At 36.4% G+C, this 27,933-nt stretch overlaps 2 protein-coding genes and 1 long non-coding RNA gene across 3 annotated transcripts; all 3 read right to left on the reverse strand.

Annotated features, from left to right (window-relative positions):
• Positions 1-1,073: 1,073 nt before the first annotated feature.
• LOC131620680 (E3 ubiquitin-protein ligase UPL2-like) lies at positions 1,074-17,015 on the reverse strand. Its single transcript, XM_058891821.1, has 17 exons — positions 16,830-17,015; positions 16,439-16,567; positions 14,283-14,378; positions 13,997-14,200; positions 7,316-13,877; positions 6,125-7,179; positions 5,745-6,047; positions 5,465-5,669; positions 4,983-5,257; positions 4,587-4,882; positions 2,835-3,936; positions 2,608-2,754; positions 2,428-2,508; positions 2,117-2,342; positions 1,851-1,990; positions 1,445-1,551; positions 1,074-1,322 (listed from the first exon to the last, which is right to left on the reverse strand). Exons 2-17 carry the CDS (start codon positions 16,532-16,534, stop codon positions 1,220-1,222), a joined length of 10,998 nt encoding a protein of 3,665 aa, XP_058747804.1. The 5' UTR covers positions 16,535-16,567; positions 16,830-17,015; the 3' UTR covers positions 1,074-1,219.
• A 3,576-nt stretch (positions 17,016-20,591) lies between these two features.
• LOC131617351 (uncharacterized) lies at positions 20,592-21,786 on the reverse strand. The gene is made up of 4 exons (XM_058888659.1): positions 21,588-21,786; positions 21,397-21,470; positions 21,130-21,290; positions 20,592-20,982 (listed from the first exon to the last, which is right to left on the reverse strand). The coding sequence occupies exons 2-4, from the start codon at positions 21,404-21,406 to the stop codon at positions 20,797-20,799; spliced, it is 357 nt and encodes a 118-aa protein (XP_058744642.1). The 5' UTR covers positions 21,407-21,470; positions 21,588-21,786; the 3' UTR covers positions 20,592-20,796.
• Positions 21,787-25,285: 3,499 nt separating this feature from the next.
• LOC131617352 (uncharacterized) lies at positions 25,286-27,709 on the reverse strand. Its single transcript, XR_009288559.1, has 2 exons — positions 27,223-27,709; positions 25,286-25,574 (listed from the first exon to the last, which is right to left on the reverse strand). It is a non-coding gene; the product is annotated as an uncharacterized LOC131617352 (long non-coding RNA).
• Between the last annotated feature and the right edge of the window lie 224 nt (positions 27,710-27,933).

The raw sequence follows: 27,933 nt of genomic DNA on the forward strand, positions 1-27,933 counted from the left end.
TTAATTTGTTGTTAGTACTTTATAATAATTTTTATTAGTTGATATCATTATCTATTATTTAATGTTATGATGACTCATCGTTTTTTTAAGATACAAATTTTGAATAACTTTTATAAAAAAATATGATGACTCATCATTTAGTCCTCTAATGTTAATAAGCAAGAGAAATTATTTGAGCAATCACTATCCAACCTAAAAATTAGTGAGTTTGTCCAAACCGGCTCACTGATATAACGGGTGGTTAATTTACGTCAACCACCCAAAACGGAGTGTCCAATATGGATTGGATATGGTCAAAACCAATCCAAATTGGCCCATGTACACCCCCGTCTTTCTAATATTTTTATTATACCGGATAACAAATAATCATAAAAACTAATTGACATGAGTGCATGTTTAGTTTAGCTTTTGGAAAGATCAACAGCACTTCTAAATGTGCAGAATTAATTTCAGGTGATTTTAAGATATTTAGTTAGGCAAAAGTATAATTAATTCAGTCTCCAGTAACATGTACTTTATTATTCAATTCACTTTTATATAAATGTATTCAAACATAAATCAATTTTGTTAAACTCAAATTTAATAAAATTAATTCTACCAAACTCAATTCTACTAAAATCAATTCTGTCAACCGCCAATCCAAATACACCCAAAATACATTTAAAAATAAGCAACTTTTAAAAAACAAGCAATTGAATAATATTTATTACTAAAATGAAGTTATTTGAACACCCAAAAGTGGACATCATATTCCAACACCGTATACAAGAGAAGGTTGGACAGCTAAAATGGTGTCAACTCAACATTTCTGTTATTTACTATGACTGATATTTGACTTATTTTAAGACAATTTTTAAGATGGTTTAAACAATGCCCTAAAAGCATGTTATCATTACCAAATAATGTACGCCAACAATATAGGCTCACCCTGTTCACGGCCCCTAATACTACAAAAGGTTTTCCTAAAGCGACTTGTGCAACCTTTTTCATGGAAGCTGACAGCATAATTTTGTAATAACACCACTAAATAATGTTACAGAAATTAATGATAAACCATAACGGGGCAAAGCGGCTAACTGAAAAACTGCCACAGGGCATTTTCTATTGCAAAAATACTACTGTACAACATATAAACAGGATATTTAAAAAAATATTCAAACCCCTGTACCACTCAATTATATTCTGAAAAAACTCCTACTCTAAAACGTAATACAACATCTTAACCAAATCCAAATCCCTCACTTGCTTCGTGAATCGCTAGCAGTAACCTCTCTTCCAAATGTTGTTTAGATGGATACTCCGGCAAATCCAATTGATTGAAACTGCACCAAGAAAAGGATGATGAATGACCAAATGATAACATAGTATGCCAGCTATAAATCATCCAAACAGAAAACAAATATGTATGTATAATGAATGAATTGAAAAAGACAAAAAGATATACCAAGTATGAGCAGAAGGCAAGTGATCAGGACTTCCATATGCTTTATGTATCTGAAACTTCTGGGAGCCTGAAATTCCTTGAAGAGCACTAAAACCTTCCAAAGGCACCTGAAACATCAATGTTGAAAATCAGAACCCCAAATTGCACTAAAAATGTTTTCACGGCTCTCTAATAAGTGCCAATGATATTCATTCTAAATCAGGTAGGATACAGAATACTAGATTCAGTTTAGTTTGGGCAATTTTCTCTCGACTAAAATGCTTCGCAAATATATTAATAGCTCATATAATGGGCTACTTAAAAGTAGCTAGCGTATAAGGGAATCCATCCTGTGTTTTATATAAAAACACAGTTTTTCAGTTGGTAAAAGATTAGAATACCCAGAGCTCTTTTAGCAGTATTATACCTTGGACGTGCCAGTCACAAATTGCAAAAGCCGAGCCTTGTCTTCTTTGCTTAAATCTTGGACAACCTCCCAAAACCATTGAATAGCAGGCGATGCAGCACTATATCCAGAATATTCTGTATTTGCTCTCAAGTCATCCACTGAAACAAAATGCACTACTGTTAAACCTTCTGTTTCATGGGATTTAAATACTCATAAACACAGCAGGAAGAAGAGCAAATAAACATAAATGACATCAAAAAAAGGAATGGACAACTAAGTCTTACAATCAATATCAGGAAGCCCACTGATCAATAACTCCAGCTCTTTGTCATTGAATATGGATATCAACTCTCTGGGAATTAATTCACTGAACCCTTCCAAGAAAGAATTTATTTGAGGTCGAATAGCAGTTGTCAACCGATGCTCAGCAACCAAATCAACATACTGATGCTTGTTCTCTTCAGTAACTTTGATATTCCGTCCACCAGGAATCAACTCATAATCAGTCACCTAAAAATGTTTTTTCAAGATTAGGCTAAAAAATGCACTTGTCCAAATAAACAATATCAAGAAAGTTTAAGGGCACAGCCAATACTTCTGTCCGTTCATATAAGATTAATTTTTCCTCATCTGCATCAATGCTAAAAGTAAGATCCAGAATATCGCTGATATCATTCTGCAATTATACCAGAAACAAGATATTATCATCACATTAACAGTTAACAAAATGTGGTGACAATACTAAAATAAGGATGGACTATAGAAATGCACTTGCCTCAAGCATCCATTTCAAATTTTTGAAATAGTCAGGATCAATGGCTTCAATATCATGGTATGTAACTTTGACCCCAAGTATGTGCTTGTAGAATGAGCGAGTAAAATGGACATCCAAGAGTTGACCGTCAAATAGTGCTTTACTAACCTGGATAATTTAGAAAGGGGTAAGAAAAAAATCATATATGAACAACAGCAAGCATTAAGAGAAGTTGAAAACAGACTCACCACTCTACCAACAAACTTGAAATAAGATAAATGTTCTGTTTGATAAACAGAATTAGGATTTGGTTGAAATGTTGACTCATTGCCGACTGTAGTAAAAAGCAGTGCTCCCTTGTCAAAAATAACTCTAGATAACAATTGATACCACTCCCTTGTAAGCCCTCCTGCATCAATACCTTCCTCCCCTTGAAAGTGAACAGTCAACCTTCCCTTCAAATCTTGAGTTGGTCTCATGCGAAGCTGGTTATAAGAATCTTCTAAAACATATGCCCTTCTTACTGATATTCTTAAGGGGCTATGGTGATGATCATGCTGATGCTTAATTTTTGATCGGAAGTGGGCCCGTTTGTTATCGAAATCAATAAATCTTGGAACCTTCAGCATGAGGGAGAAAGATTTTTCAAGCAAACCAGGATTTTGCCTTATAAAAGCATTTAGAAGCTTTCTATGCTTCTCTGAGAACCTAACAAAAGCCATATTTTTCTCATCTACTTTCACACCAAGTCCGGATACTTTCTGCTGAGATGCGGATGTACTAGCATTCTCAACATCAGAAATAACAGGAATACTTGAGTCGTGACTAATACCTGGCTGTGTGGGATGCAATTTCTCACAAACCACAAAGAAAGATTCTATGTATGGCAAGATATTTTGAGAGCCAGCTGGAAGTGGAGGCATGGCACCAGTCGGTTGAGAGGCAGATGATGTAGATGGGGTGAAGAGATCAGATGTAGATTCGGAGTAGGACTCTATCTTGCTTATGCAACTGCTCAGCTCGTGCCACAATGGTTCTAATGCTGAATTGATTTGCCAAACCTCTGAAAGAGCAGCAGGAGTAACTATATCACTGTGATCCTCAGTTAGTGAGGTGACAAGGGAACTCAAGGCTTGCAAAACTCTCAAAATTGCAGCTCCATCAGTAGATGTGGTACTAAGAAGAGCTTTCATAGCTTCACTGAAAACATGTAACTCGGTCATTGCAGAAGATGTCAAATTTTTAACTGCTTCAGCCAGCTCAGTGACAAAAAGCTGACAATGAGTTGGAGCAATGGCCACCAATTTCTTCACTACTTCCGCGACAAGAGTATATGCATTTTCTGACAAACTGGGAGGAATGCACAAAAAATCAGGTCAACTCCAGCATCACTAAAACATTAACATAGTCAATACTACCTCAGGTCACTATTATAAGCAAAAAAATAACAATAAATTTTGGTCACAATTATAAGCAAAAGTCTATCATTTAAAAACTAATTAATGCTTGTATTACTAGTACACCCTTAATTTAATTCAAAAGCATTTAATGTTGGAAGTTGATTTATCAAATATAACTAAAGATATTATAGTAAACCTTACTTTGATTGCATATGAAATCAAGAAAATTAATTACAATTAACTAACTTTCTTAATCATTGTGAAAATAATTATTTTTGCTTATAATTGTGACCGGAGGAAGTATGTCACTACTCACTGAAACAATAATAGCCAGAACAATCTGGTCTGGTGATGAATGATACCATTTGTGGAGTTAGAAACAAAAGCATGTAAATGTAGATCAATAACAAAACCAGTATAACAGATTGTAAATCATTTAGGAACTCCTAAACGATTGTTTTTTAGCATCCCTACCCATGCCCGGTACCAGGAACTCCTAGTCAAGGTAAATAAATAAACGAAAAAACTGGGCATATTGGCAAAAATAGAGACAAATAGATCAGCACAAACAAATTAACAAACAAAAGCATGCAAGCATACCCTTCATGTGCAAGCAGCGAGCACAGGAGCCGGAGTTCAGATTGTGGCAAATTACTCAATACTCTCTGAGACTCAGATTCCATATTATTATCAACTGGTGTGGGTTTGGATGAATCATTAGCTGTAGTAGATGCATCAGCCATAGAAGTCAAAATATCAGAACCGGTATTTGTTTCTGCCTCGACAGCAGAAATTTGAGGACCAGGAGGTGACTGTGAAGTCAAAATCAATGGTTTATCAGATGGAGTGGACTTGCTTCTAGCACTATCAATTATTACATCCAGTAAATTTAGCAGCTGAAAAAACAAGCACATGTACAAGGTATATCATGTGAGCATTGTGTAAGCACATAAAATTGAACAGCATATATATAAATAAAACCAACCAAATTATCACCTGCTCAAGATGGGCTATACTCCTCAAATAAAGTGGTTGGTTCAAAAGACCCAAAAGCACTGCAATAGAGATGTACCCTTCATCACGTTCACCTATATTGACTTCATCTTCAACAACCATCACGGCTTTGCCACGTGCATCACTAGCATTATTTTGTTCTCTAATCTTAGGATGAGGAAGCCTAGACTGAAGCAAATTATTTGCCACATATAGATGATTACGAGCAAGATAAGTGAGGGTTTCCAGTACGCGTCGAGACAGCAGTGGGGGTACCCCTATGTAACCAAACAAGATAAAAGAAATTCATTAACTAAATTATCATTTAATTAGGAAACAAAGTGCTCCAGACAATAAGACCAGTCAAGTTATAGACAAAAACAAAACAGAATGTGGAAGGCTGCTTTGGAGATTGATTATTCGGGAATATTCAAGAATGCAAGCACCAACTAAGAAATTACGTTTATATAATTAAGTGTTCTTACCATCAAAAGACTGAGGACGTGAATACATTACATTGCTCTGACAGCCATATAATCTATACAGTGGCTCAACATTACCAAAGGAACTGACAGGCTTTCTCACATCAAGCATTAGCAAGTCCATCAGAATTTTCACCAAAGATATTCTTGTTTCACTATGAGCACAAAGATTTAAAAGAAGCCTCTGCAGTTGGCCTTTATAGAGTGGCTGCAAAAATATAAGATGCATTATACATGATATAGGAATCATTTAGAAGGGCTTTTTTGTATCATAAATTACTACCTGCACCATGCGAAATAACCGAACCATGCCATGCAAGGCTTCCGTGTCAACTAGTGGAGCTCCATCAGCTTCAACAACCTTAGCTCCATTGGGCCGGCGTGAGGAAATTGGTCCCCCTACTGCATCTAGGCCAGAACCAGTGCCATCACCACGTCTTGAAGTCTCACCTCGACGACTTCTTGGATACATACCAAAGAGGGTACGACTGTAACGGTGGGCATACCGCTCCCGCAACATATTTGCCTCAGCAACAAGAGCAGGTGTAAGATTGGCAAGGATATTATCAGATGAAGTTAACAGAACCTGGAGAAAATAAGAAAAGACAAAAAATCAGATACAATCCCACTTTTAGAAAAATAGCAGACAGTTGATGAACTCACCTCTTCTCGTAAATCTGAAGGAAACGTTGCAATTATTGAGACTGTATCCATTTCAACAGGTTGACCTTCCAACTCCTGAGACTGATTTGACCTCTGTGCTTGCTGTTGAGCTAGAACTTCTGCTCGAATATCTGGAGGGAGGGCAGCAAGGAACTCTGGGTCAATATCCCCAGAATTCTGAGACTCAACATTTGGTGGCTGAGCCACTTGACCTTGCTGAGCTGAGAGGACTTCAGCACGCAATTCCTCAGGAAGAGCATCTAGAAAAGCAGGATCAATTGCTCCAGATCCAGCATCACTATTCACTTGCTGCTCTGCTGCTGGACTTGCTTGATCTGCATCACGACTTGAATTCTCAGATACTTCGGCAACACTGTGAAGAGGAGTATCTCTTCCAACAACAGGGGGAAAGTGACCCAGAGGCATATTTGCTCTTCTTGTACGTGCAGCCTGTGAATCACCAGCTATTCTGTCTGCAGAAACCGGCCTTTCCCCGCCATCATCATGGCCATCAGCACTTCCAATCTCAACATCTAGGCTCCGGAGGCTTTCCCCAAAAGTTGCTCCACTACCGCTACTCTCTTGGCTCACAGCTTCAACATCCCTCCCAGCACCATCATTATTCTCGAATTGTATGTCAACAGCCAGTGAGTGAGCATTTGATACATTTGTTTGCTCTCTTGCCTCCGCAGGTCTGATATCAGCCTCATTGCTGTTATCAATTATTGAAGGAGTCGTTGTACTAACTCCTTGAATAGCATTACTTTCAACAGGGATTTCTGGCCTTGCACCACCTGAATCTTGTGCCTGGCTGGTTTCGACATTACCATGAGAACCTGCTTCTGCTACATCTTGATTAGGCGAATTTTCAGGGGCTTGTTGTCTTAATTGAGAGACAAGCAACTCCTCAAGACCTTGTGGTACAACACTAGTGTTTGATCCACCATTCTGCTGGTTATTATCAGTCCACAAGTTCAAACGATTTCCATGGCGTCCACTTCTCAGTGATCGAAATATATTATCCAATCCTGATGGATTGTTCTCGAGAAAACTATCTGAAATTTTTTATTAAGATGCCACAAAGAAGAGTCATTAAAACTACATATGCAACAAATAACAATGAGTAGATTAAGAAAAAATCTCAGTAGTGAAATAATATGTCAATTGCAATAAATTCATGAGGGAACTAGCCTGATTGTCCCACAGAGGGGGGGAATGAGGAAGAAGGATCAACCAAGAGTGGATGACGGGAAGGCATAGCAGTATCACCAGTTCTTCCCAAAAGACTATAAATAGATGTTGTCCGCCCTGGACGCCTGGATCCGAAAACTTCGACCGGCATTACATGAAAAGCTTCATTTGGAAAAGTATTATCTCTGCCAAGAACCTCAATGTGGTCAAGAACATTAATTCCATTAATGCCCTCCTCAAGCCTGAGTATAACACCATCCTCATCTTCTTCATCTTCCTCGTCATCTTCTTCCATCACTTCATCATCAAAATCATCATCATCAATCTCATGGTCATCTTGATCTGTGTCAGGATGTGGCAAGTGATGGACTTCATGCTCCAAGTCATTATGTTCCTCATCATCCTCCTCGTCTTCATCTACATCTTCGCCTTCATCTCCAGACATATCATCATCCTCATCGTCATCTTCATCAAGATTATCTTGGCCGTGAGGTTGGATTTCCAATTGTAGACCCACACTTTCCATTCCATTTTCAACATCTCTTGCATCCTCAGAATTTTCATGCATGTAATCATCCTCATTGGCAGGAGGAAAGTTCCCATTAAGATCTTGATCATGTTCCATATCATCTGTAACAGCTTCAGACCCACCATAGGTCTGACCTGTGTATGGTCCCACTTGGTCAGCTTGACGAGAACCGTGATTGGCTTGAGAAGACATATCCATGGACTGAGACATATCACTAATATTATCTATTCTTTCGGGTTGTTGTAGATCAGAAGGTTTTGCTTTCCCTGCATTGGAATCAGCGGAATGGACATGCTCCTTGCTAACCAACTCAAGAGCTTTAATAATACCAGTTGCAACTTTAGATGAATCAGCATGATCCAGGTCCAAAATTTGGAGAGTCCGAGTAAATGACTTAACCAAACCAGCATCAATAAATGTTGCAGAGGCCTCAGCTGAGATGCATGCACCAGCAGGTGTGCGAGCAGCCAAAACATCATTAATCAGATCAACAAAAACCAGAATTTCATTGCCTGGAGGCTTAACGCTGTGACTTGAATCAACAAATTCATTGATGATAGAACTAATCTCGCTAAAAATCCTTTTCCTTGCCTCTGTGGAACGGACACATGCAGCCACCATAAACTGGTTAGCCCTGGTTGCTAATTTGTGCCTCCAATCACCATCAACTTTCTTGTCCCTTTTGGAGCTTCGAGAATGTGGAAGAAAATTATGAAGAATATGGTAGAATATTCCACCCATGCTCAAACCAACAGGACTCTTCTGATAAGTGACCCTACTGCTGCTCAATTCAGCATCTCGTCGAAGTAGGACGTAAACTGATGATGAATACATCAATAATATCTCCGTCAAAAGCTTCAAAATAAAGACAGTCTTTGCAAGTGATGCAGAAGCCTCTTGACTACTGGTTTCGTTACCGTCAGACGTGGTTGCAACTGCTTTTCCTTTTCCCTTATTCAGAGAGACATCAATGTCCATGTCACTTGATGTTGTGGTGCCAGGAAGTATGTTTGAGGCATTGTCATCCTTCAAGGGAGGAATAAAAGTGCATATAGATTCAAGCAGCAGTTCTATTACATCAATAAAACTTTGACTAGGTTTTCTATGACCTTTGATACTCTTGGTATTTGAATCGTGAGTTTTGCCATGGCCATTTCCAGAAACTTCTGTGTTCATATGCCCAACACCAACCTTACCATCACTATTCTGTACTTTTTCTTTCTCCAATGATTTACACTTCTCCTTTTCTTTCTCTTTCACTTTGTCTTTGTCTTTAAGCAAGACAATGTAAGGTCTCTCGCCTACCATTTCAACTTGGCACAAAGATTGTGCAGCTTGCATAAAAACTGCTGGATCCCGAGAAATCACAGAAGCCAAATTTAAAAGAAAATTGCGAGGATTGACCCTTCCATTTGGATGCCGGTTGGGCACAGCTAAAAGATTTTGTTTTATCTCAGATTCCATTGCTTGCCGAAGTGTTTGCGGATCTTCAAGAATATGACGGACAATACTAGCAGCAACATTGTCAAACCCAGAGAAAAGGCTACCTGTTGGCAAAGAAAGAAGTAGACTTATACCACCAGCATCCAAAAAAGCAAGGGCAACAGAATGATTCCTCGTAAGATTGGAACATAGCAGCAGAACAGCGTGCATTGTGTCGGAGGGAAGTTGATTCTTCATACAACTACACGCAATCTCAACAAGTCTCTTCTGCTCATGTATATCTGCATACTTCATAGAGAGTCCCAATGCAGACTGTAACTTGCTTTGCCTATCTTCATCAATAGTAATTGATGCTTTCTGGCTATTCACAACTTCCTTCTTCAGCAACTCTGTGATTTCAGAATTTAATTTTTGATCCACCTGCAACAACCTGTCTAAGGCAAGAAAAGCAGCTGTGACCCATTTTGGCACCTGTTGTTTCTCCTTGCTATCAAGACTAGAATCCCACTGGTTGAGTAGATCGGAGGCAATTCTAATCAATCCACTTTTGGAAGCAGCTTCTCGTGCAACGGGATCTTCATTAAGAATTAAAGCAAGAACATGAAAAAGAGTAGCCAGCATGATATAATTTTCATTGCTAGAAACTATACCACATTCTTTGATCCGGTCGACAATAAATGTGACAACACTAGATCTATGTTTGCCATCATCCTGGGAGCATATCATCACAAGCAAGTCGCGGACAGGAAAAGCAAGAGGTTCTTTCATCAGAAGTTTTGTGCAAGTAGATAACAATTCATCAACAGAAGGAAATTGGACTATCTCTTCTTCAAGCTGCTGAGCAGTAGCATTTGCATTTGAATTTGGAACTGCATCTTTGGTGTCTGATTCAGAGCTTCCAAGGGACATTGCAAGTGCACGGGCAAGTTCATCATCTTCTGGTACTTCCTCTGGATGTGAGAACAACCATTCCATTGCCAACTCTACACTATTTGACCCAACATGTCTCAAAGCTTCCTCTGCTCTAGACCGCGAAAAACCCATCTCTACAATGGTAGAAATTGTTGTTTCATTAGGAGGCGGTCCAGTAATACGAGAACCACCGCTTCCATTTACATTTTTTACTTCAACCCCTGAATAAACATGCCTAATGATAGAGATAACTGCAGAGATAAATTCGTAACTGCAGTCACCAAACTGGGGATGAGTCCAAACAGGAAGCACGGTCTTCAACACTATGGATTGGAGGACTTTCATAAAAGTCTCAGGGTCCTTTGGGAAAGGTGTGTCACCATTTGAAAGGGGCTGTGCAAGCAAATGCTTAGTGAATGATGATAATATGAAAGATGATGTTACTAGATGGTCCATCAATTTTCCATAACTGGCTAAAGAGCCATAAATCCATGAGCTATTAGCATCCTCCTTGTCGTCTTGCTTTGCATTTGTATCATCAGTATCCATAGGTGAGGCAGGGACCCGATTAACTGCAAAGAGCAGCTGACTAGTAGCTTCAAAGGTGGTCAATACAGATTGAATAACTCCACATCCATACAAGCAATTCAATAGAACAGGATTGCATGAATCAGGCCTCTCCATTAGCATACTATCTATGAAATCAATCACTTTCCCAAAATACCGACACTTTGTTGATATTGATTCCTCTGTTCCCGAAAGATTTACATGTCCCCCATAATTCATGTGATCTAGAGCAATTGATGCCAAAGTAGAAGCCACTGATTTTGAGGCAGGACTTACATTCACAATATCATCACGTCGACGGGATGGTAGCAACATTACTTTTCCTAACTCTTGGAACAAATGGGTAATGTGAAATGAAAGTGATCTGACCATGTCACAACAAGAGGTATAATACGACCTATGCTTGTCAGATTCCTTCTTATTACCAATCTCGGTATTATCATCCGACCCAGAATGTTGCAACTGATTACTGGTACTTGACCGCATATTTGGCCCGGCAGAAATAGATCGATGTTGAGAACCAGTGGAACGGCCCAAATCTCGATATAGGTTAATAAGGTCAAAAAACTGAGATTCAATGCTCCATCCCGATGTCCTCCTCCTCAATAAAGGATCAAGTAACTGCCTGAAAGAATTGATCCTTTGCTCCTCAGATTCACCTGCATCCCGTTCAGCCTGTTGTGAATCAGAAGAACAAGAACCATCTTCCTCAATCCCTTGCTTCTTATTTTCAAGTAGAGCAATTTGCCATAGAACTTCACGGTGTACACGTCCAATGTCTTCAAGAACATCCTTACTGCCATTTCCAAATTCGGCAAGCAACGCACTCACCCAGCGGTTGTCTTTCGCTGCAGCAAGAAAGAGTAGGAACTCAACAAGGAAAAGTGAAGAAAATATGCCACCATCATTTGTCATCCTAGGATCCAGCAACAAAGGTTCTGAAGCTTCACTAAACCCAGTTAATGTTTTCTTCAAGTGCTCTCTAAGAGAGGAACAGAAGGCTTTTGCCAGAGGAGTGGAGTGATGTTGAGCAAACCCCTTAAACACCATGGTGCTGTGTAAAGCAATGGACATGCCATCTGACGATTGAGCAATAGTGGGTCGTAATAACAACTTCAACAAAGCTTCAATTCCTGATTTTTCCACAAATAGCCGGCATGTTTCAGAATTTTCCATAGTCCTATGAATCAATACCATCAAATGAAAGACACATAGCTGAATAAACTGTTCATCACTTATGACTTCTGCAGCTGAAGATGATGTGCCTACAAGGCAACCATGGCCTTCATTCTCCTTGACTTCAGAATCTGTTTCCATTGCAGTACCCTCATTAGCTTTTCCAGAAATTCCTGTACCATTTTCATCACCAAAGGATGCAATCTTATGGATGATTTCAATGATAATATCAACACCAGTACTTCTCAATGAAGACACGTGACGTAGAAGTTCCTCCACAGCATTTGCCAAAGGAACAATAGCCTCATTCATGGCTAAGACATACTTTTTGCTAGTGAAAATATCAACAAGGAACCGCAGTGATGAAGATTCTCTAACAGCCTCTAACCCTTTAGCATTGAGACAAATGGCCCCGAGGCCATTTGGAATGCATGTCAAAGCCTTTGATGAAGGAAGTAGTTCAGATCCAACCGACGATAAAAAAGCATCAGGAAGACCCATATCATGCAGAATAGAAAAACATGTAGGATCTTTATGGATTATTTCACTCATAACAGTAACAGCTGAGTAATAAACATCGCCTCCAAACTTATCTACATTCTGAAATATTAAGCTTAGAGTAGCAGGCAATGAATTGTCATTAGAATATTGAGATCTTGCGGTGTTTGCAGGCGCATATGTTGCAGAACCAAGTGCCTTGAGGGAGACCTTTATGAGCCTCTTCTGGGAGTACAACTGATCAGTACTATGCCGTGAGCTTTCCCCAGTGAGAGACATGTTATCATTTTCTCCAACTAATTCAATGACCCTTTGTACTTCTTTCCATAGTCTCTGAGCCAAAAGTTCAATGCCTCCCAACTCTTTAAACAAAGAAACAGCTGAGCTACTATAATCCATCAGCTTCTGAAGGGTTTTTACAGCAAAACAGACTAAATGAACATGTGCAGGATCAGAATCTTCAAGAAGCGGCAAGAATGTAGGTACCATGCCAGAACCTCTAATACTACTCCCAGAAGTTGACGTTGAAACCACATGAAGCAGATAGAACTGAAGAAGTGCCTCAACAAAGGCAAGAGTAGATGGATCGCTAGAATTTTTTAATGACAAAATAGCCCTCTGGAGCACATTCAGGAGTATCATACGGTTCCCACCAGCAAAACTTGAACTAGATCCACTAAGTATCCGTGCCCGTTCATGCGATGAAGTATAAGCTGCCAACTGAGCTCCTAATGCAAGCATTGCAAGAGTTCTGATAGATCCAGATATGGTTTCTTCAGATCGCACAACTCTAATTAATTCATTTGTATATTCCGGTTCATTAGCAAAAAAGGACACGAGTTCGTCATGAGCGTCGCCAGATTGGACCAGCACAATGAAAGAAAGTAGGCATATCCTGCTGTAAAGCCTGCATATTCTAGGAGACCGAAAGGCGTGAGCATATCTAATTCTAGAGAGCAACGAAAACCTGAGCTCGGAAGGAATGTTATATTGTTCAATGCATTGCTTTAACAATGACAAATCATCTTCTTTGCGGAGATGCAAATCTGGCATATGTATGACTCTCAAGCCACGGGGAATTGTATTTGCACTGAGTTCTTCACTTTGAGCACTAGGTCCATGCAACTCAAAATAAAGAGTAGTACCTATGCGATAATTAGATTGATCACAGCCAATTTCTACATCAGAAGGAAACAAGCTTAGTGCGTCATTTTGAGCTTTCTCATTTGCCATTACACAAGAGTACAATCCCAGGCCCTCCTCCTTGCTTCCCCATCCCTGTGCTAGGGATAAGAGAGAGCTGTTCACTGAACCACAGCCAACCATCTTTGCATTTCCATGAAGCTTAGAGGGATTAATTTTTACAAGTGCAGAAAGAGTTTCTAATGCCGCAATAAGAATCTCGGGATCGGTAGATGCTAGCAAAAGTTTGAAATGCTGAGGAAACAGAGAAAGCATTAAAATATAGTATCAGATATATATGACCAAACCATTGGATTAAAATAAAGTTATAATTAAGACCAGTTTTATAAAGAAACAATTTCTGTCCAACTAACCTCTATGCCATCAAAGGTACTCTTGTTTGGACAGTTCTCCAAAATTATTTGCATCACCCGTAATATTTGCAGAACTGCATGTTTAGGTAATGGACTGTCATCTTCTAGATTATCTAACAAAGTCAGGTCGTTTCTACACGACAAATAAGTCTTGAAGTATGTATTAAAATGAAGTAGCAATGGTCTCCAGTGATGAAAATTCCCCTGATGTGAAAAACAATGTATAAGGCACCTTGAAAATAGAAAAAAATGACTTGATACAGAAAAACTATTACAGTAATATTACCTTGTCATACTCCCACCGAAAGCCAGATAGTGGTATAGCAATATCTTGTAACGGACATTGGATGACCTTCTCAATAAAGGCTTTGACTTTAGGAGGCTGGAACCAAACAATCGTCAAATTTAGATGACAGTATATGGATGAGAAGAGGGTAAACATATTGGAATACATGTATAGATATGATTACATATGTATCCACAAAGATGAAAGTACATGCAAATAAATCTTAAAGTACAAAATTATGGAATGTGGTTGAAGAAAGTACTTAATTGACTTCATGAATTGCCCGTGATAATCAATTTTGGCTGAGGAATAATCATATTATTAATCAAACTTATAAAAAAAAATCATCATCATCAAATAATAATTCTAACAGAAGGAGTAAAAGAAGCTAATTGATCATCCTAAGGAACTTGTCGTTCAAAAAAGTGCATGTGTAAAAGAAGTACCAAATCCTAAAGACAAACTAGAGATAAAATTCAATCCTTACATGTTTAACAATTTGGAACACCACAAAAATGCATCCATGAGCCTTGAGAGGAAGTACTATTAATTAATTATATTTACATATATCACTTCCCTTTATGTGAAACACATGTTGGGTATTCAAATGCTGATCAAATCAGCACTAGCAAATAACTATTAACTAATGAAATTAGTGATTAGAATATGCTTAGATAGAATGTATCATAATCAAATATATAGGTAATGTTATCTTAACCATATCATTTGTGCAGTAAGACAATAGCTTTTTAAATAATTAAGAAACCAGAGTAACTAAGCCTTAGTTCTTGGTTATTTTAGTATATAAATATATCATAGACATACATATGTTATAATGGCAAAGAGAAGCACTTTCAAAATATTAAATATATAAATCCTAAAACAAAAATCAGAAGAAAAATGAAGTGAATTGCTTATAGTGTTCAATCTAGCTTATAAATTTCATAGTTATCGGTAAATGGTTTATAGAAACATCTCGACCAAACTTAAATAACTCATTTTTTTCATTCAAACCCAATAATCCACCGTTAAAAACAAATACAAAATACTAAACCAGTAATCCAATAATCAGTCAATTCTGCACCAAAGGTTATTGATTTGATTACATGCAATATTAGTTTCCCTGGCTAGTATCCCATCTCGAGCAAAACCCAGTAACTCGTTTTTCTATTTAAATAAGTTATATGAGATTAAAAAATAATTGGATAAGATATTTTAGGGTAACTACACAGCTCCAGTTTTTACAACTTCTGCAATAAGCTTCTGCTGTAAACTTCTGTTATGCTAAGTCAACTAGCTGCCGGTGAAGGTTAGTTTAAGTATGTTGTGAACAAAATTACTAAAAAATGTAGCACAGATACACACTTAACAATTGGTTAACATGGTAATATCAGAATTCTTTGATTACAGTTTCTCTCAAAATACTGCAAATTTGTAGAAAAAACTTTGCATAAAACAAATGACAAAAATCAAGCAATCAACCATGTTACATATCAAAATACAGGCACGTGAATAATGTGATTAGCTTCATATATCATTTTCCCCTAACATTCAGCACCAGTCTTCTCTCAATATTTTCTCATTCATTTTCATATTTTCACAGATACCATTGTTTTCTTTCTATCAAGCTACAAAACTACAACTTGTAAACAAAAACATAAAACAAATAACTTGCCCAAAAAATAGTTTCCTATTAAAACCATCATCACTTATGAGCTATGTAGCACCGAGACCTCTGAAAAAGGTGTGTCTCTATCGGTGTTGATGACTGAAACCGACACTTGAGATTTTGTTTAATCTATGTAGCACCGAGACCTCTGAAAAAAGGTGTGTCTCTATCGGTGTTGATGACTGAAACCGACACTTCAGATTTTGTTTAATTTATTCACTTTTTCAAATTATTACCACGTTATGTCAGTGTGTGTTGTGTTTCCGGTGTCCGTGCTTTAAAAATATCAACCAAAAGCACAATTTGTTTTCCTATATTTAATATCAATTAATAAATGGTTAAATGCACACAATATTCAAAATTACTGCATATTACCTTAATTTTCCTCATGCAATAAAAAGCATTCAAAAAAAATATTGAATAGTTCAACACCGATCAATGAGTTAAACCCTAATCACAAATACCACCAAAAAAAACTACTACTTACAGGCTCAGAATCCAGCTTGATTGAAGGACCAATGGCACCTTCACTGGACAGAAGTTGCCGCAACCTTGAAGGCCAATTCGATCTTAGCGTCGTCATTTCACCAAAACTTCTCTACTCTCAAACCACTGCCTGAAAAAAAAAACAAAAAAATTTCCAAAATTAAAAAAACAGTTTCAGTTTTCAATAATAATTATAATCACACTAATAACCAGATTAAGAACAAATACAAAATCATAAGCGGTGATTAAACTAAACAGAATCGAAAAACAAGAAGAAATGATAAAGAAGAAAACGAAATCAGCAATTCAGTAGATCAATTTCAATTTCAATTTCGTAACAACAAGAAGAACCAAGAATAACGATAGATAGTTATTTAGGTAAAGAGAAAAACCTGAGAGATGAGAGAGAAAGGGGTTAGGCTGATACACATCCGAAGTGGGAATGAAAATGGAAGAGAAAGAGAGAGAGGGAAAGAGCAGAGCGAAGCGAAACGGAAACCCCAAAGGAAATAGGGAAGAGAGAGAGAGGAGTGAGAAAATTGTTTACTTTGAACACGAAATAGGGTACTTGTGAAGAGAGATGATGAGAATATATATATATTTGTGATGTGATGAGTAGTGTGGAATAGTTACTTAACTTGTTGCTTCTAGAGCGGGGTTTTCTCAACTAGAGTTATTTTCTTTTTTTACAATCCATTTATTTTGTTACACTATTTGATTTTTAAAATGAAACTTTTTGTTCAATTTGCATCTAAGTCCTGACCCATATTTTTGGCTCATAAATAGGTTAATTTCGTCCCAAAAAAATGGGAGATTACTTTTGACACCACTAATGTCAAAACCAACTAGTAACAAACCCGTGCGGTCGCACGGATTCTGGTACGGGACGCACATTTATTTTAGATATATATTTTTTAATAGAAGAATGTCTGGTATCCATTAAGAAATAATTATTGAATGTATAGAAAAATATTTGGTACCCGTGAAAAAATAATAATTGAATGTATAGAAAAATGTCGGGTACCCGTGAAAAAATAACAATTGAATGTATAGAAAAAGTCCAGTACCCATAAAAAATAATAATTGAATGTATAGATAAGTGTCTGATACCCGTAAAATATTTAGATCAATCAGATTTTTTTTAATACAAATATGGCTTTAACATCCTATTCGCAATGCAATGAAATCAACTTACAACTTCAAATCAAAGTATCTAACATCTACATGATTGTTGTGTCTCTTGAACCTTTCAAGCCATTTATTCCGTAAGTTTGCAGGTCCATGAACTTTTTTATAAGAGAAAATAAATAGTGAATATAATTTCCAATAAGAATATAAGGTAGTTATGGACTAAAATCAAGTTATTTTTTCCAACTCATCAATCATATAACTTAGCCAAATACTTTTAATATATGTTTTATCTTCATTCAACTGACGAAAATAAGCAATGAGCATTATATAACTTCTAATGAGTGTTTGAATTAGTTATAAACATGTTGCAGATAAGGTGTATAGTTCAATCAGCAAGTCATGGTTTTGTAGCATTTAGACAAAGTTCTTATGTACCATTTTCAAAATGCTAAAACTTAGACAAAGAGTTGTCTGGTTTTGCAGTATTTAGACAGTTTGAGCAATTCTTATGTTCCATTTTCAAACTCTTACTTTGACCATCAACTTTTAGAAAATAGTAAGTAACAGATGGATGCACATATTATACATACTTTAATAAATTGACTATAATCATTTTTTAAATTAATTAATTGTTCACTAAAAAAATTGTAATAAAAAGTGAATTAGATAACTCCAAAGGTAATGGAACAAAAAAGTCTAGAAACAGTCCAAATTACAGACTAAACATCTACTGTAATTAAAATTATCATTGTCACACAAGATAGAAAATGTTTACGATCAATGTTCATGGGACTCATAAGGTGCACTTGAATTAATATTTGTGTTCCTTATCTCAGGATTAAAAGGAATGATAAATAAAATATTAAAACTTGCTTTTACTTGTATTGAAAGGAATGATAAATAAAATATTTGTGTTGCTTTTACTTACTACTTATAATTAGTTAAGGGTACAAAGTTAGCAAGCTTCCCACAATCTGAATCATCCTCAAGACTCTGTGTCAAGAGCAACCATCCAAACCTCTCCATCATACCAGACAACAACATTTATGGCAGGTCCTTTATCCTTGTAGCTCTAAAACATAAAACAACATTGTCTTTCAAGTAAGAAAACTCAACTGACTAAACACTAAGCCCGACGACAAGTAAAATGCAAAATAAAAGTACTTTTTTAGTAAGATAAAAATAGAAATTTTGAGTTTCCACCAAGAATTAATTGTGTCCCAACATTATTTTGCACAACAACAGTTATTTCTCACAAAATATTATCATTGGTAGTACTTATGAGCATAGTTAACAGTAGCAGAGCTACTTATCAGAACAGAGAAGAGTAGTTATGTTGGGTTTAACATTCGTGACAATAACAGGCCAAGGACAAATGCAATTATGTACATTAAAGGAATTACACAAGCAATTAAGAATGTAAGTTAGCTTATAATTAACTTCTAGTTAGTCCCTTTTATTACTATGTTCACTTGGTTGTAATCACATCTAAGAAGAAATCCCGGTGCAGCATACAACACACAATATAATTTAAACTTCATTGCAGCCCCCCAATTCCCCTCTACACCGGATTTAGAAGCTCAAAGAAAACAATTGGTTAAGGTCATTGTAATACATCATTCACCACAACACTTCAACCATTTTATCCACAATATTATATTTCAATATGAAAAATATGTTGGAGGAAAAAATAAGTCGAATATCGTATAATTAATTGATACATAAATTAATAGTTACATTTCAAGAAGTGGAAAAAGGAAGCTATAACATGTTCAGCCCACCTCAGATTGCTTTCTAAGAAGATCAAGTCTATTATGGAGATCTTCACGATCCTTTGAGTTTAGCATCCTCCACCTTGTGGTGTTTCACCGCAACACCGATAAACTTGTAGTTCTCACTAAGCATCGTCAACATCCATGGCCTTTCATAATTATGCTGTAACAAAAATCAGAAACCTATTTCATTATAAATAAACCAATGGATAGTTGAATCTATGAGAATTGGACAGTGCTTCCAACAACTGTTTTGTCGACATTAGCTAGGGCTAGTAAGAAAGCTTTTCTTGCCAATATTGTTAAACTATTTTTTATCCCTACCTTTGGAAAGAGTAGTATTATTATGGATGAAATATCATTAAAGAAAACCATGTTCAATAAGAAACACTTAAATAATCGATGATGATCTAAGCAAAAATAAACACCAGCTTGTAATATAAAATACAACTCATGCACACAAAATGTCAAAAACTGTCAATTGCAACTTTAATAAATCACTCAGTTATTATATTATAGGAACAGAAGGAACCAAAACTTTGAATAAAATGAATCAATACATTAGCCATTTGGAGACCATATCCTGCAAATTTTGTCTGCTCTGGCAGCTCAACCTCCAATTGATGAGGTGCATTCAGGTCAGGTTTTGAATGAGCTATCCTTGCCCGTATCTCTCCCTGAAGCTTCTCAATTTGATTTTCTAGGCTAGCACTCAAATCCTCCATTTACCACTTCAAAAAGAATATCGTTTCACAGCAAGTTTCCCACTTATTTCTTATTATTTGGTCTTAACTTTCCAATCAGAACCAATCAGATCATTCTATACCATCATTTATCATCTAAGGTCCACCAGCTACTTAGGCATTTTGAAAGTATAAGGAGAACTTGAAAAGAGTAAACAGGTATATCGTTTATCCAAAAGCTACGAATGAAGGAAGAATACAAATGATTTATCATGTCACTCCATGATCCAAGGATATTACATCCAAGAACTATAAGTCAATCTCAAATATTTAGGGGGGCAACCTACCGACTAAATATCAGAAATCTCGGTTCAAACTTCAGAAATAGTGTGCGAGACTCGCATTGAATCCCTGTACCAATTATCATAATCACTGATAAAATATATTCTTCCAAAAATGATTATGAGTAAAACATGGAAGTACTCACTTCATTAGGACCTCACAACATACAACAACATCCATTTAAATATCAATACAATTGTTATTGTTATAATCAAAGAAAGTCATTTACTAATTTTTAAACAATTATTACCAGATTAATATCTCCACTAAGAGTTCCCACTGACATCCATTAATTTAGATTGTCTATTCTCCATATCTAGTTCCAGCTGCTACAAATCAGCATTTTTCTACATAACCAATGAAATCATTAGAAATTAATAAAACAATTATTAAACCACCATAACAGCAAAGTAATTGGAAAAAGTGAATCCTTAAGCCCATAGCTTCAAGTGACTATTATCACTATCAGCATAATGAATCTGCATTGGATCTGGTAAGTGCCAATTATTAGTTGATGTTTTATGTGATAAGTGCCTGTTATCAACATGATGCGTCAGTGTTTGATGTAAGCTGAGCAATGCACCAACATATTTTCTATGTTGAAACCATACGAATACCTAGTTGTGATATAGAGAATAAGTTAGCAAAAATCTGAAGACATTCTTTAACGAATCATTAACAAACTGTTATATATGTTTAACCCGAAAAATAGTGATGACATGGATAAATCATTTGTAATTTAAGGGAATGATATATACATGTACCATGTCAATAGCATTCTCATTGGAATTCCCCTTTTTCTTCTTTGCCCGTTTATCAGCATGCTTGTTAGAAGCACCGTAACTTTCCATCTCCCTGGACTCACTCAACCTGCTTGAATCATACCATGCTTTTACTTCATTGGGTTTTACTTCAGTAACAAAACCTAAAGCAAAAACAAAAACTTAATCAAAACCCTAAACCCTAAACATCAAAAAGCAAGATTCAAAATACAAGATTCAAAAAGCATTATGCATAAAAAATCTCTTTACTTGAATGCATGAAAAGAGATCTGACACTTGACCCATATCCGAGAATCGTTAAACTTAACGTATGATTTTGTCACCTATTAAAATCAAAAAGGAATTTATAATAACAATTTATAGGTATGCAGAAGAAGATTTTCCATATAAAATCAAAAATTTGTGAGTAAAAACAGAGGTTGACAACGAAGAAAAAATACCATCAAAATCGACTTTGTTTGAAAGTAGCAACCATCACTTGGAAATCGCCGGAACAGTTGAGAGAAGTGGAATGATAGGATGAAGCATGATAGAGAAAAGAGGTCAAAATTTGTGATTATAGATAGATCTGAACTTTAAGATGGAGTTTATGAAATACAAAATTTAAAAATTAGGGTTTGTTGCAGAAGGAGAGAAGAATGAGAGATGAAGAAAGAGAATAGAGAGATGAAGCAAAATCAGTTTGTATAATAGAAGCAAAAGAAATGAAATGTTATGAAGGCATCCACGTGGAGTGTTGTGCGAACAAAAGGGCATATTAGGTTTTTCCAGAGCAGTTAATTTTCTTATTTTGTAGATAATGTTATATACACAAATCAATAGTGTCACTAAAATTCGGAATTTAATCTTTGGACGCATTTAAAATCAATTAAAATTAAATTTCTAATTTAAGGTAAGTCGTATTTTTCTTTAGGTTAACTTATGTAAGTGTTTGAGTCTTATAAATTGTCAAACCTTCTTTCTTCCTTCTTCTTTTTTTCATTTCAAAGATCGTGAGCAAATTTGTCTTTCATCATTTTTTAAACTTTCTTGCTAGTTCTATTACATTTCATTCAAGGATAGGACGTCAATCAACATTTACTCCACTCCATTAAATTAAAAATCACCGACTTCTCACATTCAATAAGTTTTTCATTTTCTTTTTTCTTTTTTTTTTTTGGTTTTTGATGCATTAGTTTGAAGTTAAACGCAATATAAGTAGATTATGATACATTATGATGCATATTAAGTTGTTTATCGAGGCATGCGTGTAGAATCTTTGAAGGTTGAAGTTAAAGCATTTAGGCAATGCCCTGTTTTTTGGTTTCAAGAGGATACGAAAGTTAACTTCTGTATTTTGTTGTTCTGCAATGCGAAAATTAACTTCCAAATTTTATTTTTCTGCATTGATTTTTTTATTTTTGTCTGTTTTGTCCCCTATTTTGGACTTCTCTGTTTATGTTTTATGATGTGATTACAAGTAAAATGTCTAGCAGCATAGAGTGGTTAAGGCATGGTAGAGTGGCTCATCATGCTTTTGTTTAGAGGGAATGGGCTAGACTCTATCGTCCAATAGTTGGTGCCACTTCATTTGATGTTGAAGCATCATCTTCCAGAGTTCACGTGTCTCCAGCATTATCCTCCTGGAGACATGAGTCCCATGTTACTTCACCCAATGCCCTAGAATTCCAACTTGTTACTTATGTTCCTAATGTGCCCCTTAGACACCTCACTGCTTTGTTTGCATGCAGACCATGTTAGCAGGCACGTGTGGGATAAAGATGTAAAATAAATCAGTATTTATTCTTTTAAGCATTCGTGTTATAAGATTTGAACTTTCTAACATTGATGTGTTTCTTTTACAACACTTTGAGTCGTTGAAATGTATCAACCATGGTAGGATGATTACTAAGTTGTCGCAACCTGATGAACCATGGTTTTAGGATGTCATACAGAGCTACCTATGATGCAAAATTTATCCAAGATTTAGTATTTGTTTATTAACTATGTTTGTTGTTTGTTTTCATTGAGAAATGACACTCATAAACTTTTTCATTCCATCTTCTATTTGATGAGATGCCCATCACACTTCATGATGTGTCATCGTTCCTACATCTTCTAATCACGGGAAGATTTTTAAACTACTTCAGACTCATTAGACCTGACGCACTTAATATGATGGTGTAATATTTGAGAGTTGGCTTTGGTTATGCAACTTATGCTCAACAGGAGATAGATGACACCGCAGGATGTCATGCCAAGTTTGGATTTATATAAAGGTTGTACATTCACCTTTTAGATGTGGCAGTTGAGGCTGATGGTGATGATGCACAGGTAACATATCATAGAGTATGTGCATTGACGCCATACCTCTTGTAATTGGTTGACATGTCCATATTCGTGGACAAAAGTACATAATATGTCGGTGTCATCTACCTGAGATACTTCATCGACTTATAGATGATTCATGAGTATAAATCAGGGATCTCTTGTTTGGCTTAACTCACCTCCAAGTTAGGTGGAGCTTTTTTATGAAAGACTAGATAGATGATGCAATCAACACCCCATTTATGATAATATATTTTTACATTTATTGTTACTAATATTTCACAACACTTGTGCTACGTCGTTACTAATATGCATATGAACCATTTTAAGACATGGATCTTCCAACACTTTCCGCGTCTCTCCGGCTAGGAATATGTGGTTAACTACAACAAGGCATTTCCATGTGTTTGCCTTCATCCCGCTCAGAGTTTATCTTGACCGCATTGCGACAAATAATTTAAACTTCATAACATACGATGATTTGTGAGACACGTTCATTCGATAAGATATCCTTCTACTCTGGATGGTTAGTCTGTTGGTCATGACCTATGTATTAATATTTACCTAAATGAGGTATTCATTAGTTCGAGTGTCTCCAGAGTTCTCTTATATCCCTCACTATTGTTGCTTTTCCCACAGTCCTCGGTGAGATGTTAATGAGATATTTGCAGAGTATCACGATCATCTAGTCCTAGAAGGTGTACATAGTGCTCCAGTTCCTCATCCATAGAGTTTTAAATTCGGATACATCGCGAGATATTGCATAAGCGGTTGGGTAGGGTGTAGCACCCCAGTTTTTGATTTATTGAAATCATTTGTTTATTATGATTTTTGTGTACTTAATTAATTATTGAGTAATATTAGTTAAATAAATATGGGTGATGGAGGTGTGTGACCTTGAGGTGAGAGCGTGGAGAGTGATTAGAGACTGGTGGAGTTTAATTAAATTTATTAGACTATATTTTAATAATTAAAATAATAGTATTTATTAGATTTATTCAATTTAATGGAAAGTAAAGGGTTTGGGCCAATAGTGGGAATTATGAGAAGTGAAAGGGAGGAAGGAGTAAGAGGGATGAGTTTGGGTCATAATTATAATTATAATAAGATTTATCCTAATGATATAAATTAGGAGCATAATCTAAGTTAGGGGTTTTGGTTATCAGTATATGAAAACAGAATTAGAGATGAAGAAAGGCTAGAAGACTAAAGAGGAGTGATAACTCGGAAATGTATTATATTTTTTACTCGATTTGCATGCAATTTATATCTTTTTCATTCTCTTTTTATGGTTTTATGCTGGTAATTGGTGTATGTTTAAGGTATTTTGCTTGTAAGAGTGTTCGTGCGAGAAAACGATGAAAAAATGGCGAAAAGAAGACTAAAGAGAAGTGATAACTCAGAAATGTATCGTATTTTTTACTCAATTTGCATGCTATTTTGTATCGTTTTAAATCCTTTTCTATGGTTTTATGTGGTACTTGGTGTATGTTTCAGGTATTTTACCTGCAGGAGTGTTTGTGCCACAAATTCATGAAAAAATAGCGAAAACGAGACTAAAATGCAAGACTACAATTGTCGTGACGAGTCCTGCACAGACTGACGTCCTTCAGCCCTTGGAAATCTCAAACCTGTCAGTACAAAAGGAAGTAAAAAACAGGATGACGGGTCGGCAAGGCTGACGCCCGTCAGCTTGAAAAGATGGCGCCCCTTTGAAGGAGTCATGACGGGCAGGCCGTCAGCTGGGTTGACGCCCGTCATTGTAACACCCTTCTAAAACCCCCGCGGAAAATATAATAAAAATTTAGAGTAAACATGAAATACAAGGATGTCACAACTTCTTTAACATAAAATACTATAGTCATTTGTCATGCCACACGAGGAACCATTTAACATAAATACAATTCATGTTCAACACAGCGGATTATAATTCATAACATTGCATAATCATCATCATTCATGCAAGTTCTCTAATACAATTATAAACAACAAAGACCGACATAATAACTCGTCTCTAAACTAGCGTTCCCCAGTGTTACATTCAGAGCATGACTCGACACGGACTAAGGGCTAGCCTATAAGCTATCTTCACCCAATCAAGACGCCGCTACATCCTTAATCTGAAATCATCAAAGTAAGGGTGAGTTTCATTCGAATTAATAAGCATTATGCAATCATAAGCAATAAAATCTCATAGTAATTATCATCCACTCAATCATACATATAATCAGAATTATTACAACAAGTAAACATCAATCCAACAATATTGGCCATCGGCCCACAACTCATCAATTATACCAATGATCAAGTTATATTAACAACATATTCTTAATACATCAATCATATAAACACACCAAGGCATAACACTGAATTCCATCCAATCATGTTATAACCAATGCATATGATTAAACTGACACTATGCATGTGGTACCATACATGGGATATACCCATCCAACTGATATCCTCATCACTGAGATACAGTTTAACCAGCACCGATTCCACACACAGGGAATCATGCTCACCAAATATCCAGCACCGATTCCACACACTGGGAATCATGCTCACCAAAATATCCAGCACCGATTCCACACACTGGGAATCATGCTCACCAAAATATCCAGCACCGATTCCCCACACTGGGAATCATGCCCACCGTTTTGATCCACTTTCATCACCGGGATCCATCACCAAAAATGTATGCCAATGAATGCAACATATAACATGCTTACAACATCACCAATCCGATGTAACACATCGTCTCATTATCATCACCAAATCATCACCAATAAGCATGTATATATTCTTAGCATTCATACAAACATATCACACATACATTCACCACAGTTCACATGTTAATATTAACAGTATATTAACATTCATAATTCATCAATCATCACCACGTTCATACATCGTTACATCTAACATCATTGCACACAATGTAACCAATTATCAAAACAACCCAACAACATAATCACAAAATATGTATTCATTTACGACATGTTATAAACCAACATCACCCAATAAATATCACAATCTCATCACCAATACAGAACATGCATCAATAGTCATATATATAAGCACATATACATATACTATCTTTCAATTCATTAATAATTAAATCGAGTTTAAAAAGTAAAGTTGGCTATTGCCCATTTTATCAATTCATCAGATAAAGCATCTCATTAGCTTCACAACGCCCAAAACGGCACATAAATCGGATACTCGGATCAAAAGTTATGAGTTTTCAAAGATAAAACATTTTTAGAAAAAGTGCTGCAGGAACGGGGTTGTCCCTACGTGGGAACCGGTTCCTGGCAGCTTCAAAGTCTCGTCTCTGGTTTTTACTATGGGGAACCGGGTTGTCCCTACATGGGAACCGGTTCCCAGCTACCCAGAACCCATATTTCTCTGTTTTTACAAGGGGGAACCGGTTCGTCCCACATGGGAACCGGTTCCTACGTACCTGCACAGCAAAAATCACCATTTTGACAGCATTTACCATATCCCAATACCCCAATTTCAGGTACATACGAACATACACACAAATATCATTGTTTTTCACACAATTACACATTTCAAACAAGTTATTGACATGTATTAACATCATATATCACAAGTATCAACAAAATCATGCCAATTCATACAAGATTATCAAAACCTAACAAAATTCCCAAACCCGACACGTACGATTGAACTAGACAACAATCCTAATCAATCATACTACCTACAATCACATAAGGAATACTAACCCGAAGAATCCCCCCTTACCTCAGAGTCGAACTTCGAAGGTTCTCTTCCCCTTTGGCTCTTCTCACTTTCACGTGTTCTCCTTTCTTCAGACTCAGTTCCTGCTTCTCCTTCCTCTTTTCCCCAAATTCCTTATTTTATGAAAAATAAAATAAATATTATAATGGGCTTGCTTAGTCAACACCCCCTCTTCTGCTAATCACCACTCTAGGCCCAAATGTCAATATTTCACCATTTTCCAAATAATTCCAAATAAAAATACTAAAATTCCAATTATTTAATTTAAATCCAAATTAAATTAATAAACTGAAATTATGGGGTGTTACAACTCTCCCCCACTAAAAGAGTTTTCGTCCTCGAAAACATACTTCAAGTAAAGTCCCAGATAAGAGTACTTCATTTGACTCTCCCATTCTCCGTTAACACCTTCTTAGTCGAGTCTCAAAATTCATCTGACATAACCAACACCAGCATATCTCATGCATTCAATCTCCGCCCTTACTTCGCATCTGACCATCCCAGGGTATACCACTCGCTATACTCCAACGATTAACGACAATGAAACTTCGAGGTGTGATCCATATAATACACTCAATAACTGAATAATACAATTACACAATCCATGGTATGATCACAACTGATCAACACTGTAGTAATGGATTCCGTTTACCCATGTACTAACCTTAGGCACACTCTTCCAATTGAGTGATAAAGTAATACTTACACTCTTTA

Source organism: Vicia villosa, linkage group LG7 (genome assembly GCF_029867415.1).
Source record: "Vicia villosa cultivar HV-30 ecotype Madison, WI linkage group LG7, Vvil1.0, whole genome shotgun sequence".
Lineage (NCBI taxonomy): Eukaryota > Viridiplantae > Streptophyta > Magnoliopsida > Fabales > Fabaceae > Vicia > Vicia villosa.